At 46.0% G+C, this 22,394-nt stretch overlaps 1 protein-coding gene across 1 annotated transcript in view; it reads right to left on the bottom strand.

Moving 5' to 3' along the window:
* Window positions 1–16,196, bottom strand: part of LOC144152815 (lanC-like protein 3) — a 38,566-nt gene extending 22,370 nt beyond the window's left edge. The window contains exons 1-4 of the mRNA XM_077684285.1: window positions 15,423–16,196; window positions 9,917–10,043; window positions 6,479–6,602; window positions 5,049–5,264 (exon numbers count right to left, since the gene is read on the bottom strand). Coding sequence (XP_077540411.1) covers window positions 5,049–5,264; window positions 6,479–6,602; window positions 9,917–10,043; window positions 15,423–15,844 — 889 coding nt within the window. The 5' untranslated portion in view covers window positions 15,845–16,196. The remainder of the gene's footprint in view (window positions 1–5,048; window positions 5,265–6,478; window positions 6,603–9,916; window positions 10,044–15,422) is intronic.
* Window positions 16,197–22,394: the final 6,198 nt, after the last annotated feature.

Below are 22,394 nucleotides of genomic sequence, written 5' to 3'. Positions count from 1 at the left end.
AAAAGAAACACAAAAAAGGAACCATGCTTGCAAAGCTTCGCAAAACCACATTTTCTAGCACAAGCATCAGTCACTTGCTAGCCTCGACATCTTCATCTTCTGCTGGGATGATTTCTTCTTGTTTCGCGCTTCACTTGCGCAATGCTGTCTCATGCGCATTCCCACGTAGTAGTGAAGGATTTTTGCTACGGCATCATTTTTGCGCTCCCGGCATGGAAACGTTAGACCGAAATTTTGCAGGACATGATCAACGGTTCCCCAGAAGACGTCGTAGTTACCCATGTTCTTGGAGAAGAAGTCTTCCGCACAACGAATCAGGTTGTACAGCTGTGTGGTGGGAGGAGTCAACCCCCCTCTTGATTTGTGTAGTGTTAGAGATGCTTGGGGTAATTTTGGTGCCACGGAAGAAAGTGACTCCCTGCAGAGTTTACAGGGCAGCATTGTTTTCATCCCCCTTGAGAGGAACCGTGTGATATAATACAGAACCGCATCGGCGACTTCGGTACTGGTTAGGTTATCCTCGATAGTGTCATACCAGTCCCAGTCTCCTGTTTCAACAAGCCCATCTAACTTTGCCTTCAGACCCGCTGCGGTGGCTCAGTGGCTAAGGCGTTGCGCTGCTGAGCACGAAGTCGTGGGTTCGATTCCCGGCCGCGGCGGCCGCTTTTCTGATAGAGGCGAAAAGCAAAAACGCCCGTGTGTACGAGATTTCGGCGCACGATAAAGATCCACAGGTGGTCAAAATTAATCCGGAGCCCTCCACTACGGCGCGCCTCATCGCCTGCGTTGCGTCGGCGCGTTAAACCCCACAATCAATCAACTTTGCCTTCAGCTGTTCGAGATGTGAAGGGTCAGTATCGGCTTTCTGGAAGATTTTGCGGAATTCTGAGAGGTCAAGGGCTGGATTTTCTTCAATCACTTCTCAGTTCTCGAATTTGGGTGGTTTCAGCAGGCAGTAGACAGAAAGCATGCGGTACAACTGCAGGAATGTTGGCATGTCGGAATGGTCGCTGTCACAAGCTGCTTGTCTTGCCTTTCCAAAGAATCTCCCAAGGGGGTCCTGATTGAATTTCGCCGTCAGGACGTATTTGAAATTGCACTTACCTAATAGATACTCTGTTAGCGCAAGGGTAGAAAGCATTGTGACATGAAGGCCTTCTGCAGTTGTTTGAGTGAGAAAACTTGCCTTCATAATGGCGCCTGATTAAGTTCCCATTCCCAGTTGTCAAGACACTGAACTGAGTCTTTAAACACAGCGGGGTCAGGGCTGCTATTTCACACTCCTTCTGTTGGATGCCATCTGTTCATAGCATCAAAAAGGTCGGTCATCCTTTCCGTGAAAGCTATTCTTCCCACGGCATCATGGGAATTTATAACTTTTTGATCAGCGTAGAATTTGAGACCCGAAGTTCTGTTGGATGCCGTCTGTTCATAGCATCAAAAAGATCGGTCATCTTTTCCGTGAAAGCTATTGTTCCCGCGGCATCATGGGAATCTATAACTTTTTGGTCGGTGTAGAATTTGAGACCCGAAGAATGGACCGGCTGAAGACTTCCGTTGCCAGTTTCATGCGCATGAGCTCCATTTTTGACGGGTATATGTGGTGTCCCATAATCTTTGGGCAAACATTTAAGCACCCCCTGTTCTTGCAGTCTTCCTTATACACGGCCATGTACAAAGACCACTTTGCCCACTGGCCGTTCACCTTGAGAAGGCGCTGCTTACTAAGTAATCTGCTCCTGATGCACTTCAACAGATGCAGCACATCAGAAAAGACGAATACCTCACGCTCCCCATTTAAGGGGTGCTCGATAAAATTCTTTGCCTCATCGAGTTTTCGACTGACGCCCAGGTGCATCCACATTTTCCTATTAGTTGCCACTTCGTCACAGACAATGCCATCAACTTGTGCGCCAGTGTTTTCAAGCATGACAGTCGCCTTCAAGAACCAACCGGCTTGGTACTGTGGCGTTAGTTGCTCCCTTTGATGCAAATGCACCAATCGGTCGCACATAACTGTCCCCAAAGGGGCAAAACATAAAGAATAGTGCATGATTTGCCAGCTCGGAGCATTGCTTATCTTCCTCGCCATAGTCCACGAGACGTGTTTCGTGTCACCTCCGAAACGTTAGCGTTTCGGAGTCGACACTTTTCTGCTCTCTCACCAGGGTTTCATCTAACAGAAGAATGCCATGTCTCCTGAACTCAGCTTTCGAATCCAGTTTGGTTAATAATGCTTAAAAAAAAAAACTGGCATCAAAACCCCATTTCATTCACACCATGAAAAGACACTTTCTGATTGTTTTCACGCATGGCAAAGACAGAATGTTATTGTCGCACAGAAATCTGTAGCCAGAGGACTGTTGAATGTGTAGAGGCAGGCAGAGCAACAACCAGGTAGGCAGAGCAATAGCCAGTCTTGATTATAGCGCAGTCTTGATTATATTCCTCGTTTCGACAAAGTTTTAGCAGCTTTTACATATTCCTTCAGGAGCAAACTGTGAGTCTCTAGAAAGCATGCCTTTTGCTTGAACTCGTCCAAGCTGTTCTCTCAATTCCTTCAGCTGCTCTTTGCATTTTACAAGGTCAGCCTCGAGTGCTTTTTCCTCTCCAAAAGTCGTTTCTTAGAGTGGTAGCAAACAGTATGCTGCCTTCCCAAGGCTTCAACCTTAATTTTTTTTTTTTTTGCTGGACTGAAGGGAAGTCGTACTCGTGTCTCTGATTGATATGATTGTAGGGTTTAACGCGCCGACGCAACGCAGGCTATGAGGCGCGCCGTAGTGGAGGGCTCCGGATTAATTTTGACCACCTGGGGATCTTTAACGTGCGCCGAAATCTCGTACACACGGGCGTTTTTGATTTTCGCCTCCATCAGAAAAGCGGCCGCCGTGGCCGGGAATCGAATTCGCGACCTCGTGCTCAGCAGCGCAACGCCTTAGCCACTGAGCCACCGCGGCGGGTTCGTACTCGTGTCTCCTTCTTGCACTTTTCCTTTCAAATTTTGTGGACCCATAATGTGTTAGACAACATCTTGCACGCACTGCATTGATCTTCTAGGCTATCAATGAGGAGGAGGAGGAACAAACTACCTTCTACGCTGCCAAAATCCAGTCGCATCATGGAGCCACATTCGAGTTTGATCCCGGGAAATTTTTGCTGTGCCAGACCACTGCGACATACATGTTTCTTGTGGAAAGTCTCGAAAATTTGCGCAACAGCAATAGCATGGTGGGTACCTGTGGGAACGTTCACTACCATGCTGTTAACCTCACGCTGTACTCCGGACGTACTCCATCACATTTACGCTCCCCTTGCAAACAGTGAATTCGAGACTTTTGTTTACGAACAACCGGATCATTGGTGATGGCTTCTTGATCTTGACAAAGCAGATGCTGACTGCTCCTTTTACAACGTCTTGTTGGCTCCAAGCAACGCCAGGCATGATGATTTCTTGTTCTCCTACTAACTTATCTAACAAGCTCTCCTACCAACTTACCTATCTAACAAGCACGTCTCAGGCGACTTCAATTTCGGAGTCTCGATTTGCGTATGCACGTAAGCGACACCATAAATAACGGCACAGAGTCTGTTATCGTCGCTTCCAACAGCGGAGATGCCGTTGCTTGTTTCCTCACAGTTCGGAGCATTGGTGCTAGCACTGCGGATCGCCGGCTCATGAACAATGTAGAAGGTGACAGGACACACCACCTCATTTTCCTCACCGTCTCCAGTAGCGTGCATGTTGGCATCTTCAACCACCAATGTCTTCATCTTGGCATGCTTCGCGCCCGTCACAATGGGTCCAGTTGGCTTTCTCTTTTTGCGAACAGAAGACAAGTAGGTGGGACAGCTCAGAAATATTGACGGCACGGGGTCTGGTAACAGGACAGGCCGTTTAGGTTTGTCTAATAGAAGGACTTCGCCACCAAGCTCACCATAATACCGCCACCTCTCTATGTCACTCTCCGAGAAGTGCTTTACGCAAACATAGTCACAAGGAATGAGCTCCCAATCTTTTCTGGGAATAGTGCACAAGCCCACACTTTCAACCGTACCGGGTCACTGGGAATTCAGTGGCATCGGCATTGTAAACTGAAAGATGGCAGACAAACTGGCTGATGGCGCTAAGAGATTAAGAGTAATGTCATTAAGTTGAAAATAAGATTTGGCAAATTTAGGTCTGTATGGTAATGAAACCCTTGGCCTTTGTAAAGCCACTGGCAAAGGAGGGCCTACTGAATGTGCTGTGGCCTTCCAACTCTATTCCAGTCATTTGAGCATGCTAACTACAGAAGTAGCAATTAGGAGAGTAGCAAAGCATGTTAAATGCTGTGCTTGCTTGGCTATGCGAACACAGGTATAACACGCCGTTCCTCTACTACTAACACCCTCGTGCACCATCTGCTGAAGCCTGTGATTGTACGGCATTGCCCCAACAGATTGTGTAAACAGCGTGAATGCAGGTATGTGTTGGCCTAATTTTAGGCCTAACATTAGGCCTGATGGCCTAATCCATTGATGGCCTAATCCTAAGCCATTTAGACCTAACATTAGGCCTGATTAGCTTTTGAGCTCTAACGTTGTCAACCGGGGCCCACTGCTTGACAAGCAACGAGTTTGATGTGGATTGGCACGTCGTATAGCTCAGCAACGTTAAGCCTAGATGTGGGCCTAACAGGGACAACCAGCAGAGGTGCTAGCTGTTACAATAACAGAGAGAGAAAAAAACAGCCTCATAGGGGGACTGACATTAAGCCTAGCGTTATGCTTTTAGCTCCAATGTCTTCAACTGGCATAGATAGCTTGACATAATGAGTTAAAAGTGAATTCGCACGTCGTAAGGCTCAGTGAAATTAACCCGAGAAGTAGGCCTCACAACGGTGCCCAGCCGAGGACCAGCGGCGCTCTTTGCCCTCAGTCGGCCTTGCGCAATAAAAACCCAAACATCATCATCATCATCATAACAGCGGTAACCAGTCGAGGTCCTCGGTCGCACTAATAGAGGAGAGAGGGGGAGGAGAAGAAGAGAGACTGTCCCCCTCGCTCACCGGGGGCTCCGTGGCACCAGTGGACGAGCTCGTCCTGCGAGCGGCGGGGCTTGGTGATGTCCTCCAGGTCGCAGGGGAAGTTGCCGCGGGGCGTCTGAACGTGCAGCAGGAAGTCCACCGAGGCCCGGACGTCACGCTCCACCGTTGGGTCACCCGCCACAAACCAGGGGAAGTGCAGCAGGGTCAGCAGGATCGACGACAGGCCATGGGCCGCCCCTGCAGATGCACAGAGAGGTCAGGGGAAGGGATGGCATGCGTGTGACGCTGAGGAACATGCTGTGCAACAGTGAGCTTGATGTTCACATTGCACAAGAATGAGAAAACGCAGCAAAAAACAAAACAAAAAACAAAGAAAGCTGGCTCGACGATGTGTGTCGGAGTCATGACAGCACAAAAACTGCAGGGCCAAGTTGAAAGTGTGCATGTTTTGTTTTAAATATGGTTCATTTTAAAATAACCCTTCCAACAATAAAAAACATGTGGAGGCATTGTCAGACTTGAGAAAATATGGTACTGCTTATGTTTAGTTTTTAGCCTCTTAAGTATAACCAAATTTTTAGTAGCCAGTGTATTTGCATAAACGTTTTGAAAAATGAAGTGTCATTACTATATGAGTTGATACACGATAGGTTCCCCTCCAGCAGAAACATGGTAGCTGAGGTGGAAAACTAAAAGTTCTTCAGCTTCAGCTGGACTGCCATTTAACAGAAGCGATCGGGGCACGAGGCAGACAATCCAGTACATGGACTCCAGGATAAGATTGCCAGATTTCCTACCACAGTAGTTTTTTTTTTCTCACAACAAAATTAATATTGAAGTAATACTGAATTAACAGTCTTCCATTGCCATCACCTAAAAAAAAAAATATCTACTGTGCCAATACACTATTGCGATCGCATACACCTTTCAAGGGACTACATTGATATGTTCCTTTTTGAGGTGTTTTCCAGGCAGTTAAGCTTAGTTCTGCTACAACTTCTGCAGTGCAAAACACATCCATTTTCCAAAACACACCCTTCTTTTTTTCGTAGTTGCCAGATAAATTCTTGAACTAGCAACCGTTCCTGCTATCTCACTCACTTGCAATGCACAGGCCACAGGTCTAACGAAGAGATAGAGATACAACAAGCGTGCGACACATTAGGAAAGCGAGGCTGCTAGGTTTATGGCTGCCCCAATGGGGTGTTCAACCCGCAAACCTTTGACAGCAACAGAGAGACGGTCAATCAAGCATGATTACGTGGTCTTAATGAAACAAAGGCAAGGTAGCGCGCACTGTTAAACACAGGCAACAACGAATGTGTGAGATGGGTGTGAAGAAAGCAAAGGACCCGAAATCAACTGACACATCAGCCACTCAGACACACCAGTGGTTGCCCAGTCTACAAGCACAGCCGGCCGAGAGGGGGAGAGAGCGAGAGAGAGCTCACCCAGGTACTCAACGTCATAGTAGGCGTACATGAGCGGGCAGGGGCAGCGGTGCTTCTTGGCATACTCCCGGCCAGACTGCACCATGGCGTGCAGCAGCATGGCGATCTTCTCGTCAGGCACCACCTGTCCGGACATGACAACCGAGTTGGCGCCACATCGTGGAACAGAAATCTCCCCATGAGCCACACACTTCTCATAGACCACGATACAGCCATTACCTAATTCTACCTCGCATTTACCAAGGTATTCCAGAGCATGGGCCAGCCAGAACCCAGGCTGATAGCTCGAGTGGCGAAGATCGTCCGGACAAGGATGCGGCTACACGATCGTACTCCGCCGGTGAACTGGCGGCTGCGTTCAGCTTAATTCTACGTAGTTACGGCGACATGGGAAGAACTGGGCTGTCACACCTGGATAGCCTCGAGAAGATCGAGACCAGCGTCTTTAATTCCATGTACAGGACGAAGAAGCAGGCCAAGATCAGCGATTTCTTTTCACGCAAATAAAGCATCCTGTTGCGTCGTTAGTGCGGAATTAGTTGTCATTCTTGAACGCGCCGATCGGTAAGTAGTCCTCCGCCACAGGTGAGGTCTCACAGCCCATGTTTTTTATATCGAATTTTTCATATATCGAACTATTTCGTGATCCCTTTGGAGTTTGATATATCCGTGTTCGACTGTAGTCGCGCACTGCCTGGTCTGCAGAGAATGCTAAATAAATTGCAAATTCTCAGGGATAATGCTGCCACCATTTTTTATTTAGTGTTCTTCAGCATAAAACTTGAGGCCAAATATTTCGAAGCTGCCAATCAAAAGAAGGCTTTTGAGCAATCTACTCCCAGTAAAACAGTTCAATACAAATGCTGTGAAATTGATTGGCTAACAATCTAGCTATCATTTCATTAATACAATGGTTAGCAGTCAAGTCTCTTAAACAATCAGTGAAAATGCACATCCGGATTACCCACTTTCTTTACTTGCTAAAAAAAAAGCACCGAAGCAGCCTAGTAGCAATATTTAGACAAAACCAGTAATCCCCATTCCAGACTCCCATGCGTGTAAAACAATTTCTGTGAGACAGAAAAAAAAAAAGCATTTGGGGCTCACAATGTTTTAACCTATAAATTTTACACAAATTAAAAATATCTAGCTCAAAGGTATTTTTTTTCCCCTTTCATGACTGTACATTTAGAATTATGGTTGTGGGTAATGCTGTACTTCTAGGCATTTTTCCTCACAGCCTTTCAAGCAATCCAACTGCCCTTCTGACAAAGGTTTTTGCATTTTTGCAACCTGTTTTTCTTTCCTTCAGAATAAGCAGCAAAAGCATAAGCTTTGTACTCAGACAGCTGCTTAAAGGAGCCATGAAGAGAAAATACGTACAACTTCGTTTAATTTGAAAGAACTAGGATTCAGTATCTTACTTAGCTCCATTACAGCCACAAAAGATGCTTTTTTTAACGAAAAAAAAAGCAAGAAGTATTTAAACACTTTCAAATTTTGCACCACAGTGACGTGTTATGAGCAAGAATGACGTCACACGGGCCAACAATAAAACATAATTTTTAGTGCGTTAACTGCACGTTAGCATTCAAGTGATGCGGTCAAATGGAACTAGAGGCCCCATTACAGGCGTCCAGTCATGTATCGTCGCGAAAGGTCAGTTAGGCAGCCGCCAATCGCACAAACAAGGTTCCGTGACGTCATAGAAAAGTTGCGGGAAATCGGCTAGGGGGTCGCGACTGCTTCACACGTTTTCTTTAATATTTCCGTTATTTGTTCGAAGATTGCGATGATATTAGTATCATTGTTATCGGGACTAAGCAGTCTTTCTAATAAACCCAACTTGTATTTTGTCTTCATGGCTCCTTTAAAGAGGCCATGAAGACAAAATGCAGGTTTCGCTTATTTGAAATATTACCTCATTAGAATAACATTGGCCCTCAAAATTCACTCAAATAACTTATATAATTAGTTAAAAACAGAATAGCCATGCAACCCACAAGCTCCTTTCCGACACTAAAACCTATGACATATTATTGGCTGAGGCTGGAAAAAGCAAACGCAAGTTAGGCAGGGCTTATAAGCTTGCAGAATGAGCCATTTTCGCCTAAATGTAATGCATATTCATTTTATAGCAGTAAGAATGGTGGGGCAACCAATGGAAGTTGCTTTTTCACTGAAAAATTAAACAATTTAGCCCAAAATTTCAATTTTCCCGCTAAATCGTGTGTTTTCGTGTCGTCAACAATGATGTATTAAGAGCAGGGCCTTGAAACTAAATATAGCCTGCTCACCAGGGCTGCTCCCATCACCGAGGCACCCGATTAATTATCTTGTTTATCACCCACTTTCATAGACGGCGCTGCAATACTGCTGAAGTGCCAGTGTTTGCACTTTCCTTCTGGCCGGACTTCTACACCTGCCGTATTTTCATTGCAGTTCATACTCATCTATTCCTAAAACTCAAGCTATGACTCGACAAACATGGTCACGTAAGCGACCGTGCCGCTTGTGTACGTTGGTCAGTATTGTTTCAGACAAGTCCAGCGCGTCCGACGGCTGTGTTAGCGGTCAGCCAGCACAATGCCGCACTAACTGCTTCGGTGTTTACGTGTGCATTCGTAACTTTAATTGTGCACCCCACAATTCTTACTGCCATCAAAAGAATGTGCCCTACATTTAAGCGCAAATAGCTCATATGGCAAGCTTGTAAGCCCTGCCTAATTTGCGTTTGCTTTTGCCGGTCTCAGCCGATTGCACAGCAGGCCTTATGACATCATAGGTTCTGTTCCGGGAAATGAGCTAGTGGGTTGCATGGCCATTCCCTTTTTTCCGAATTATGTAGCTTATTTGAGTGAAGTTTGCATTAGAAATGTTGTCAGTATGATTCTAACGAGGCAATCTTTCAAATGAACCAAACTTGTGTTTTATCTTCATGGCCGGTTTAAGTGTAAAGCCCTCTTATCCCACAACCACATGTAGCAGATCTTTAGTAATGTCTAGCCAAGTAAGCTTGATACTAATAGCTGGACCAGTGAGCCTTATTCAATTATTTACTTGATTAAAATCTGGTAATAAATTAAAGATTTATCGACGCACAGCCTTAAAAACATGTAACATATATTCCACACGTGGCTCCACGCGTGTGCCCTGTTAAAATTTCCTGCTTAGTTGTGCATGCAGCGTGACAAAAGCAGTGCCTTGCCTATGTGCACTGTTAAGCCTATAAACAACACTGACCAGGATAACCGTGTGCGGTAACTTCTTTCAGCTGCCCTTGAACAAAATATGACCACGGATGACATGGAACAAGAATGAGCTCTTTGCTTCGTAAATGAATGATGCTTGAATTGCCTCCCCAGCCAACTAACAGGCAGGAAGAGGGTAAAGTTTCCGGCATCCATGCTGTTTGAAGCCCCCCATCACAGTGCTCACCTCTCTGCCCAGTCTTGAGCGTAGGTAGAGAAGGCCAGTGAGATACCCTGCTCGACCCACAAACAGCTCATCACTGCCGCAGTCCAGGAACTTGACGGGCGTGCAGACATCAGCCACCGCCGCATACCTGCAAGACACCAGCGGTGGGTCTCAGCTAGCTTTGGCGATCCCAAGAAGGATGACACCAAAGGCAGACAGCAAGTTGCTTCGACAGTTTCGCGTGCCCAAGTCTACACCCCACTGTCGGCAACAGCAATTTTGAAAAACACACAAACGCTTCACCGGTATCGAAAGTGGAGCACGTTCCCCAAAGCACAAGCTGTGCTACTGGAGTCCCAGCTGACAATGCTCGAAAAAGAGGACTGAAAACACAGCAGTTTCCTTTCTCGCGGTCAAACAAGGAACATTTCTCCATGCATGGTCAAGCTGGCCTGCAGCCCTAACCATGCCGTTTCCTTCCTGTTGCCAGAGGCTGCAGATTGGTAGCCACACCCCAAGCGCTGATGCATTTTAAGTGGGGACCTGTGAACACTCGAGTCTCCGACAATGACTCCACAAAATTCCAAGTACATTTGAATGCACGAATTCAAAACACTGAACGTTGAAGTGTTGTCAATATTCAAAGCAGTTCGATACTCTCTCAACCTCTGCTGCAGGCCCGACCTGCTAGACCGAAATAATACACAATTGCAATAACCGCCTGATGTAGGCTGCAGTAAGCTGAAGCCACTGCAAATGAAGCACTATCTGTGCAGTGCACAGTGCAAGGGAGAGGGAGAAAGGGAACCAGCATCATCCTTTTCTTTACATGCATACCAAGGTGCAGTAATGAATAAGAATTGCGAGAAGAGTGAAGTGAAGCAGACAAAAGCATAAACATATGGCCAATAGCCTGGCTTAAGCCCAGTTTTAAGGACGATAGTCTTTCTCAGGCTACTTAGACGTAGAAATTTTGGTCTGTCTGTCTGTCTGTGACTCGATTCAACCACCCAGCCAAAGCAAAACAGAAGCTGTGCAATAGCCTTATAGACCTACAGCTAAATCTAAATGTGCAAGTCTGGTGTCAGTGTTTATACCAAAACAGGACATTATACAAATATAAGGCAGAAAATCAATACGTGAGTGATATTTGCAGTGTTCCTTTATGAAAAAATTGATGGATGCCTGGTATTTGCGACAGCAAGTGAAATACTACATCAAGAGCAGAAAAGCGTCACCTGCTGTTACCCGTGCTACCATAGCTCCTGGCGGCATTTAAGAAATCAAATGGCAACAGCAGCGAAAGGTTCCACTGAATAGGTTCCACATTCTGCTTGAAACGTCCGTAGAGTAGGGCAACATGGTTCTATAAACGTTCTAGTAGGGTGCCTCAATTCACGCGCGTCTCCGCCGTACAGCAGTGCTGGCATCGAGGCACCTGACTTGGAGCAGTAGAACGCGGTAAATTTAAACTGAATTGAGGAAACTCTACCATGTTACCTTGGGAGGAACAGCATGAGAGGTGAGCAAAAAGAGAAGGGAGGCATTTATTTCGTTGGGGCGCCAGTCGACTATCGTCTTCCGTCGACATTTGCAACAGAAGGAGCAGATATGCAGCCATTTTTCTGTTGAGATCTGTTCTTGTCTGTCAAGACTGAATGAAGCGTGCAATCATTGCCTAGGTGTAGCACCCCTATGGTCCTACTGTTGTTTTTTGAAAACTGTTGCTTCAAAGTATGAAGCAGCAACTTCACCTATGTAAGCAGCCCTTGCCATTGTATGAAATATATAGTATCTTTCTTTGGACGTGTTCAGGTTTGTATACTAACTATTTTTGGTGGGGGCTCCATATAATGTCGGCGCACTCTAGAGTTGGCTTAATCAGAGATTTATAGGCATTAAGGGTGCCTTGGATTTAAGGGTGCCTGGCATAGGCGCCTTCTTAAGAAGTTTAGCTTGCCTAGTGCTTTACTACATATGTTGTCAATATGGCTTTCTCAGGATAAATTACTAGAAAAGGTGACACCTAAATACTTTACCTGGCCAACCTTGACCACTTCAGTATCCTGAATTTTATACTGAAAATGTAAAGGAGCTTTCTTATTGGTGAAACTGATGCTTGGTGAAACTGATATTGGTGAAACTGATGTTTATTTGGTCAATAAACAACAAGAATAGTTTTACTTGCCACGTCCCCCCCACTTCATAATTCAAAAGTCTGCGTAGTATAGCAGACCTTTTTACGCTGCATACGCATGACTTGATCAGCAAGCCACTCTTAAGACGGAAACGGTGGGGATTCATGGTACTAGCCATCATGGTACCAGCAATGGCTACAAGACAGCTATGCTACTGAGAAACGGTCTGCTTCTTCCCATTTGGTGTGCAGCCACAAAAGCTATGCCTATGGTAAGCACACAAACACAGGGCGCCTACATGCATACTGCAGCAAGGCTTTTTTCATCACTTAAGACGTGAAGGGAGAGGACAAAATATGACAACACGGCGCCACAAAGGAGTCCACAGCTGACTTGCAAAAGAAGGCCAAACGATATGTCTTTACTGCACACTGCTTTGCAAGGCGTTTACCATTAAACAAAACCTTTCAAGACTGACCGCTAGGAAGACGTGCAACATTTGTTCATTTAGAGTCCTAAAATGGCAGGAACAAATACAAATGAGGCTGTGTTTAAGAATAAATGATCCCACACTTTTTATATATTTTGAAACATTTCTAAAGCCATCACTCCAACGAATACAACTTCGTTGCTTACAAACCTGTCATCAAAGACTTCCAGTTGCTGCTTGGGCAGCTGTTTGAGCCCCAGCAAGAATTTACGAAGCTTTAACATGAAATACAGTTGTTCAACTTTAAGCTAATTAGGAATGAGATTTAAAGGCGCTGGCTATTGATCTCATCGCAAAACAAACCGTCCCGAAGTCACCAATAAAGTGGAAATAAATTTAGAAGAAAAAACAAAGAAAGCAAGGGTGAGCCAAACAGGTAGCATGGACAGAAGCAGAATAAACTGCCAAGTGCCGTACGGCAATAAATTATAAAGGATAAACAGAAGAGATGAGCTAGCAGATGTTCTTGGACACTGAATCTCACGTTTTTCCGCGCCCACAGTTCACGTCCAAGACAACCTCTGTCAATTATGTCTCACCCAAGCTACAATGTAAACACCTCTAGGCAGTAACGTAGTGAATTGGGTGAGTTTGACTACGTTCATGACGGTCAGCACTCAACAAGATTTTTACGTCGGTGTGATCAGGAATGTATATTTTGTGCCGACAAGGAATGTAGCTGTGCTCCGCAGTTCAATCGGACAGTCGTGATGATGGGAACAAGAGCCAGCACACGAGGGAAATTGCCGAAGCTTATGAGATTTTCAAAAGCGGAGACATGTGCATGAGCCAACTTTCAATTTCGCTAACAGATGATGAGGTAGTCTTCCAAGACAAGTCGGGTGCGTAAACTGGTTGCAAAATTTTTGAGCCGTTTTGATTTTTGCGTGTTTTTTTTTCATCCCAGTTTTTTTTTGCTCATATAGCACGCGTTTTTCTAATACAAGTTCAGCGGCTAGACAGCACTTGTGTCGTCCTTTCTCTTCTTGTCTTTCGTCTGTGCTGGCCATCATGAACCTCTAGGCAAGGCATTTTGCAACTCGAGCCATTGTTTGTTCACATGAAACTGCAGCAACTTTTGAGCTGTTTTTACATAGCAAGTTTTATATTTATTTGTTCTATTTACGTTACACACACCACCAGGCAACATTTGACAGCCACGAGGCATGCGAATATAATGCACTGTCGGTGAATAATGCTGAGCCACGAATGAAAAGTAAAATTGGCACAGGTTATTTCACGTTTCCACTCGGGTTTAAAAAAGAAAAAAAAAAAACGTCCTGTTGAAATACCGTATTTACTCGCATAATAATCGCACCCCTGAAGTTTGTCGTCAAAGTTGAATTTTATTTATTTTCCCGCGCCATGAGCACCCCCTGAACTAGGTGCAGCAATATGTCGTATGGGTGCCAAGTCTGGCTGATAATGGTCGTGCGCACCCGTTTTCCTTCCCTGTCAAAGAGGACATGGCTACGTTATTGCGGCAGACTTGCCGATATTAGCGATATCAACAAGCACATGTTCAATATTAATGAGGAATAAACTCACTAAATGCACATAATGTACTCACAAGACAAAGAAAAAAACGCGCTCGGGTCGCTGCGTAGGGAGCCATGTCTGTTCTGCACTGTGAGAGTGGCAGCAACTTCTTAGTCGAACTGTTGTCACCTCGCAGCAAACTCGTTCCGGCGTGTTCCGCAATTCATGAAAACACCGCATTTTCGTCACTTTGCAATTTTCATTATGTTTTTATTTGTTACTTGAATTATGTTCGTGAGACCTACCGTAAAAATTTGGACCCACAACTTAGTTGCATTTTTTGTGCTCAAAAATTTTTCGTGATAAATTTGCCCGCGCGTAATGAATGCACCCCTAAATTTGAATCAATTTTTTCGAAGAAAAGTGCATTCATTACGCGAGTAACAATCACAAATGGTGGAGAGAAAATGCTAAAAACCCATGTCTACAGAGAAACTCACAAATCGATGGCCATGTTTCCTCCTTCTGGCTTGACTCACCTCAAAATTTCAAGATCAATACTTCAAGCATGTAATTTTTCTGCAACTGCACAGTTATGGCAACCGGGAAGAATTTTATAGTTATGTATCGGGCAACTGACGACAGTACAAATTATAAGCTAAACAGTTTTTCTTTTATTATGTCTAAGTGATCAATATACGAAGTATATGCAGCAAGCAGCCAAAAATGTTTTAAACAAGACAGTAACATTAATTTGTGGAGCACATGACGGCAAAGCTGGAGAAATGTCGTTCGCGTTAACCAGGTCTCTGAGACCTAACTGCAGGTATCAATGCCAATGTGAAGAAAAACGTTGACGAAACACTTTCTGCAATGAAAAAGCACAACTACCCAACTTGCCTACCCCATTCTGCTGCTGCCATGCAACCGCTTGCACTATCTACAGGTTACTGTTCTGTTTTCCAGCACTGGAGGAGCTAAACTCCGTTCCAGCTAAAAAAGGTTCTCACTGAGAGCTACGTGCTGTCTTCATTCACACTTGAAAGCGGTTTCACTTCGTATGCTTTTTTTTTTTTTTTTTCACGCAACTTCGCGCGAAGTGATAAATCGCTCGCAAGCACAAGACGACGGACAAAGCAGGGAAAGGAATACGCGCAAGAGCAGTGTTTTGTCGCTATTCAGGCTGCCTATCAGTCGTACGCCTTCGAGTCGCCGCGTCGCTTTTATCTTGTTTACAGACTGCGAGAACGAGCGAGCGCGATTAATTATACCGCATAAACAACCTCAATCGCGCACCGCCGCTGTTTCGGCGCTGCTACACGCGAGTCACGTCGCAGCCGCGGCCTGCAGTCAACAGGGAGGAGAACGTGAAGGAGGCAAAGGGGCGAGGAACGGCAATAGGGAGTCTTCCCTCACGCACCTGGCCAGGAAGTTGTCGCAGTCGTCGTGTCGTCCGACCTCGGCGGCGACCACGGCGGCGAGCGCCCAGACGCCCGCGCTGCCGAGCAGGAAAGCGGACTGCATGGCCCGGTCGGCGCGCACCTGCGGTTGGTCGGCGTAGCTGAGCGCGTGCCCCAGGTACGTCTGCGCCTTGGTCAGCAGCCGCGCGCGGTCGGCGCCGAAGTGCGGGCTCTGGGCCACGCGGTGGGCCATGAAGGCGACCCCCGCGACGCCGACGTACAGGCCGCCATCGCAGTCGCTGAAGCTGGTGCCCTGGTGCGTGAAGACGCGCTGCACCGTGTCGCGGCAGCGCTCGATCCACAGCTCGCGCTCCAGCGGGATCGGCGAGCCGTCGTAGTCGGGCAGCGTGTTGACGAAGTAGCGCTTAGACTTGGACGACATGGTCTCGTCGTCTTCTCCGCCGCCTCCGTCGTCGCTCTGCCAGCGGCCGCTCACCAGGAGGTTACCCAGACCTGCGGCCACGCACGGCCAGCGCCGGCGATCCGCTGCTGTCCCACTCGAGACGCGCAACAAGGGACCGCGCAGCAGTCGCGGCAGGACCGCGGCCACTTTTCGCCCGACTGAGAGTCGCCGCGCGCCGCTATGGTCGTGACGATCAACTTTCTCGTTACCGGCCCTGCGCCGAGCGAGCTCGACAAGCGACCGAATACCGTGTTCGCTAAGGCCTCTTTGCTCCTCGACACCCGCTGTCTCCCACTGCGCGAACAGCAATCAGCGCCGACTGCGCTTTCGCCACCTGCTTTCGCTTCTCGCTCTGAGCGCTCCGACTTGGCTTGGCTCGGAAGCTCGCTCGGCGCCGATCTGCGTCTATCGATTGGTATGAAATACGAAACCGAAACGGCAGTGCCGGGGCACATGCGCGTTACGTCTGCCTGGAGGCGTGAAGTCGGCGCGCCGAGAAAACCGAGACGTATTTGTCTGCTGTATATCACACGCACACATATATTCCTGCAAATGCCATTCCGCCGATCAGGGTGTTTTTGAACTAGGAACATATTTTGACGTGACGGTGACGATTTTACAACGAAGCTACTTGAGTACCGCCGTGTTCCGAGCGCTGTTGTTTCTTGCGGACACTTTACTTGGTTAAACATCACTGCAGTGTTCAGGCGAGCCGTGCGGCGCACACCCCGCCCACGCATTTCTGCAAATCCCACTTCTCGATCATGCACCGCCAGCTGCAGGACAGGGCCGCCTCACTATCATTATATATATATATATATATAATATATATATATATATATATATATATATATATAGAGAGAGAGAGAGAGAGAAAGAAAGATAAACTCACAAAGCGCGCAGAAATAGTATAAGTAAAGAGTCGGATACACAGCAAGAACAATAACAAACAATGTTTACTTACGTAGCGGCAACGGGACTTGCCTTCATCAGAATAAAGTTACATGACTTTGCTATATATATATATATATATATATATATATATATATATATATATATATATATATATATATATACTGGCTCCACTGTGCAACCGACGGGGTATGTGGCGGAGGAAGGACTGCTATGTGCCGCATGATGGTGGCAGGCGCAAGGCGCTGGGCGAGAGAAGAAGAGGGACGGTCAGCATCGCGAGTGGCTCGCTGTAAGAGAACGCACCGAGACATCGGTCTGCGCTTCCTTGCCCGTCTCTGGTCTCTGCCTCTTTCCAAGCGTCTTGCTGGTCACCAGCTATAATCCCCCTTATAATATATATATTGTAAGCGCGAATCTTAAATGTCCCGTCATCAGGCCATATCTCAGTATTATGACTGGCCAATACCGCCTTCGTGTTTCGTCGTCGTCGCTGCATTGGGTGCGTCCATCATCATCTCATCGTTCGTCGTCTTTCTCGGACGCGCCATCATCATCGCCATCGTGGTTGACCCTGTTCTGGCCAGGGTACAGCTCGTCGAATAAACGTCGTTCTCCAAGTCTCCTAGCATTGCCTCTCAATATATATATATGTATATATCGTTATATATATTTGTTCTGTGTGTGTGTGTCGAACAGAAAAAAATTCCGGTTCGCAAGCTCGAACCGGCTCCCGAACCCGTTCAGAACTGAATTATTAGCGAATTTAAAAAAAAAAAGTTTTGTAGCCTAATTCACCATAAAACTCGTGCATTTTTTTCGTTCATTCAATGAGCGTGCCCAGACAACACAAACACATCCTGAGCACATCCCGAGGACGTTCTATTGAGGACATCATGATGTCCTCAGTATGTCCTCTTCTGATACTCAATTGGTACTGAAAAGGTCCTATTGTCCGGCCTCAGCACATCCTCAGAACATCCTCAAGATGCAGCCAAGGATGATTACAGTACATTCGCAGGACTACTGTATGACGTCAGGACATTTTGAGGACTACTTTCTAGTCATGCTTTTTTTGCTAGGTGTTATGCACAGGGTGTTCGAGAAAGGAGGGGCCTGGGCTTGATACTGCCATCCCCGAGGTATTTGTGCAATTGACTCTTTGCCAAGGTATGTCATTTTGTGTACCCCTGGAATCTCCACTGGGTACATCCTTTATGTGTAGCATTAATCTAAAACCAGTACTGCCCAAGCCTCCTCGTTATGACACAAGTATGCAAAATATGCTGGAGATAATGATTTATTGCACAAGCAAATGCATCGTAGTGCAATGTGAGGCGACACATGCTGTGAATCGTCACCGGAATCCACTGGAGAGCCTAGTAGTCACTGGAGTCCAACTGCCCCAACGACCCTAGAAAAATGATACAAGCAGAACAAATTAGCAAAGCATATACACAAGAATTTTCTCTGAACTGGACCCCACCATTTTGTAATTAATGATGATCCAGCTTCTGGGCATTTCTTGGGGACTATGGGGCGAGCAGACGATAGCGCAATCACACCCTGTTGCGCTGTGGCGTCCTTGGTTATCAGACATCCCAGCGGCATCGAAACTCGGTGTCACTTATTCGGTATGGGTCATTCCAAGCGAAACGTCCCAGCCAAAAAATCGACCATCGCCAATTTCATTGAAAAAATTTGTGCTAGGTGCTGATGAAGTGTAGAAGGTCGGCACGGAGTATTTCCCTTGAAAAAAATTTTTCGGTCGCGGGAGCGCTCCTTGAAATTTCTGCAAACACGCAAAATGTGGTTGGAGATAATAAATTTTAAATAAATAGTGAAACTATGTGTAATGCCAAATATTGACTTGAATCATTCCCCTTGCATTGTTCTTTGATGTGGGACTGTGTCTGAAGCTGTGTAAGTATTTTTGGCGTTGTATTGGCTAAGTAAAAACACAAAAAATGGCACGTTTTTAGGAATTTTTTGCAAAGGCACCGTGAAAGTGTCACCCAAAATATTTCTATCGTGCATTGATGTGGCCTTTGAGTGTCGCGCAAAAATAATTTAAGCCGATTACAGAGCGTACTTTTCAAGCAAATTGCTTACAAAGATGCAAGAAAATGAGTTTTTGCCGAACTTCACACCTAAAAAAAGCCCCAAGGCCCTCGAGGTAAAATTACATGAGATGGCTCATTATACGAACCAGCACCTTGCCTTTTAATTTAGAAAATTTGATTCGGGTAAATTTTGTTTGAGGCGAGAAAAAAATTTTTAAAGTTCACAATCAGCTGCACTTGTGTCCACTATGCAACTAACTGCGCCCCCAAATCAGAACGCGTTCGTGCCGCCACCCCTTTTTGTGGCAGGCATGTGCACACGTGGCTCGATACTGAATGAACATTGGTTGTGTCGCTTGACAACACAAAAAATACACCGTAAACAACATACTCCACTCTGCCACTTTTTTATTTTAAAGTCTTTGCCCAGTCACTTCCCATCATTGCAGTTTACATATTTAAGAGCGCAGTGCTCGGAATACAGAAACAAAATCAGCCTCAACTAAAAGAAGAAATTCATTATTTCTTTGACGGAGCTTCTTCGCAATACAAGAAAAAAAACTAACTTCGTGAGTCTCTTCTACACAAGGATGGCCATAAACTGTCGGAATAATAGAATTTCTTTGCCACTTTACACGGCAAAAGTGGACGTCACGGCGTTGGCGGCGCACTTAAACGTCTGACGGAAAGCGCATTTCTCCAGACACCTTCTCAAGATCAGATTGAGACCCGAAAGGACCTGTATGCCTGGGCTAAAACAATATAAAAGGAGTAATGGTTCCAAGTTCTAAAATACAAGACACAAGGGCACAACTTGGTTCAACATTCGCCAATGCAATCCCAGTCAAAGGAGCGCGACAATTTCATCACTTCAGACCACCTACTCTTTCAACACTTTTTTTTACCATTGCATTCTAATCAAGCTAGAAAGAAATTAAGGTAAAAAAAGAAGAACAAGGCAGACTTCGTTGACGGTGATTATTCACCTGGTGAAGCGTTGAATATCTGTAAACAACAAAAAAAAACCGTAGGCAAAAGAAACAAGTGGAAAGAAATGGTATGTTTGCAGTGAAAAATATTGTGCGTTGAATTTTCTGGGGCTATGTGAAGTGTGTTGCGCAGGCAAAATGACTCTGCGATCGTTCTTCCTCCGCATCAGACAGATTAGGTCCAGCTCGCTGATAACTGCCACTACAAAACACTCACTTGCTGTGTTCACTGTACGAATACCCAAAAATAAAAATGACGGAAGCTCACACTAACACGCAAGACTTGAAAGTAGCGAAGCTGTACGCAACAGCAGCTGTTTCCTCTTTTCCACCTCACGGCGTCGTTTAAGCCTCACCAGTTTATGAGTGACCACAGCTGGATATTCATCTTCCTTCATCGCACACGGCTCTGCGCCGCACGTGGCCTCCTGGCCTCCATTCGTGCTGCGCGCTTATCACTGCGGCGGCGGCGGCTTGCTTGCACATTCCCGTTCCCTCCTCGCCTATCTCTCCCCTGCCGTCTATCTGTCCCTACCCTAAGGCCGCTGCTCCGTGCCGGGCACTTGCGGAAGAGGATTGACCTCTAGCGCTCAATGTCAAAACTGGTCATCCCGCGAAGACTTGCCGAGATAGTGTAGTGTAGCTCCCGCCACAAAAGTGGCAGAGTGGAGTATGTTGTTTACGGTGTATTTTTTGTGTTGTCAAGCGACACAACCAATGTTCATTCAGTATCGAGCCACGTGTGCACATGCCTGCCACAAAAAGGGGTGGCGGCACGAACGCGTTCCGAGTTGGGGGCGCAGTTGCATAGTGGACACAAGTGCAGCTGATTGTGAACTTTAAAAATTTTTTTCTCGCCTCAAACAAAATTTACCCGAATCAAATTTTCTAAATTAAAAGGCAAGGTGCTGGTGCGTATAATGAGCCATCTCATGTAATTTTACCTCGAGGGCCTTGGGGCTTTTTTTAGGTGTGAAGTTCGGCAAAAACTCATTTTCTTACATCTTTGTAAGCAATTCGCTTGAACAGTACGCTCTGTAATCGGCTTAAATTATTTTTGCGCGACACTCAAAGGCCACATCAATGCACGATAGAAATATTTTGGGTGACACTTTCACGGTGCCTTTGCAAAAAATTCCTAAAAACGTGCCATTTTTTGTGTTTTTACTTAGCCAATACAACGCCAAAAATACTTACACAGCTTCAGACACAGTCCCACATCAAAAAACAATGCAAGGGGAATGATCCAAGTTAATATTTGTCATTACACATAGTTTCACTATTTATTTAAAATTTATTATCTCCAACCACATTTCGCGTGTTTGCAGAAATTTCAAGGAGCGCTCCCGCGACCGAAAATTTTTTTTCAAGGGAAATACTCCGTGCCGACCTTCTACACTTCATCGGCACCTAGCACAAATTTTTTCAATGAAATTGGCGATGGTCGATTTTTGGGCTGGGACGTTTCGCGTGGAATGACCCGTATGTCAACAGCGTGAACTTTAACAGTGCTTAAGGGGAACGTTTAAAGCGACGGGGAGCAGCCAGCTTTGCCCATTAATTCCGTTCTCAACCCGCTAAGGTGGCAAGCGTGCACCCTACGTGTGCTGTCGTGATGGGGGTTGCCTGTGAGGATATGTTTTGCTGTGCCAGCAGGACGAATGCCCAACGTTTTATCACCAATTGACGTTTACTTTCTTCATTGTGGGCAGGTTTCCGTCATTGACTTAACTTGGCAATGCACAGCAGCCACCCGTCCGGGCGTCATTACGCCGTTGTTCGCTGAACAAACTATCGGCATAAGCGCAAAGTGCTCACACAAGAAACGTGTTAAGTGCATCACGACAAAAGAAGTGTCTGCATGTGTGGAGTCTATTCATTTCACAAATTTCCTGCATCCCTCGAGAGCCGCCGTGCTGAATCGGAAAGTGTTCGAACCTAGCAAATTTGTGAGAGAAGGTACGGTCCTACGCTGCTTTGTAAGCACTGTTTATTTACTGTCATGCTAAATCCTTATCGCATGTGTCTGTGCTCTGGAGGTATTCTCTGTTCATTTCATCCACGGGAAAGTGGTAAAAATCAACCCTACACCTTTGCTGCAGCTAGGGTACGCGAAAACCGCGAGCTGAAACCGAATTAGGAGTGTCGCGGTGGCGAAGCATGCCCGGTCGTTTCAATAAATCGCTAAAACGCAAAACCTCTTTAAACGTGCAAGAAGTGTTTAGCATGAGGGTGAATAAACAGTGCTCCCAAAGTAGAGTACGACGGTATTTACTCTCACAAATTTGCTACTTTTGAAGTCCTTCCGCTTCAGCACAACGACCCATTCGTGGCGGGACTCGAGGGGTGCAGGAAATTTGTGCAGCAAATAGACTCCCCACACGCCGACACTTTCTTTGCTGTGGTGCAATTCACACGTTTCTTGTATGAGCACTTTGCGCTTACGCGGATTGTTGGTGCAGCCAACAATGGCATAATGACGCTCAGACGGATAGCTTCTGTACATTTCCAAGTAAAGGCAATGACTGCAACCTGCCCTGAATGAAGAAAAAATAAATATCAATT

This window comes from Haemaphysalis longicornis, unplaced genomic scaffold (genome assembly GCF_048455015.1).
Source record: "Haemaphysalis longicornis isolate Haplotype H1 unplaced genomic scaffold, Haemaphysalis longicornis Haplotype H1 scaffold_9, whole genome shotgun sequence".
Taxonomy (NCBI): domain Eukaryota; kingdom Metazoa; phylum Arthropoda; class Arachnida; order Ixodida; family Ixodidae; genus Haemaphysalis; species Haemaphysalis longicornis.
This window is presented reverse-complemented; position numbering and strand designations above follow the sequence as displayed.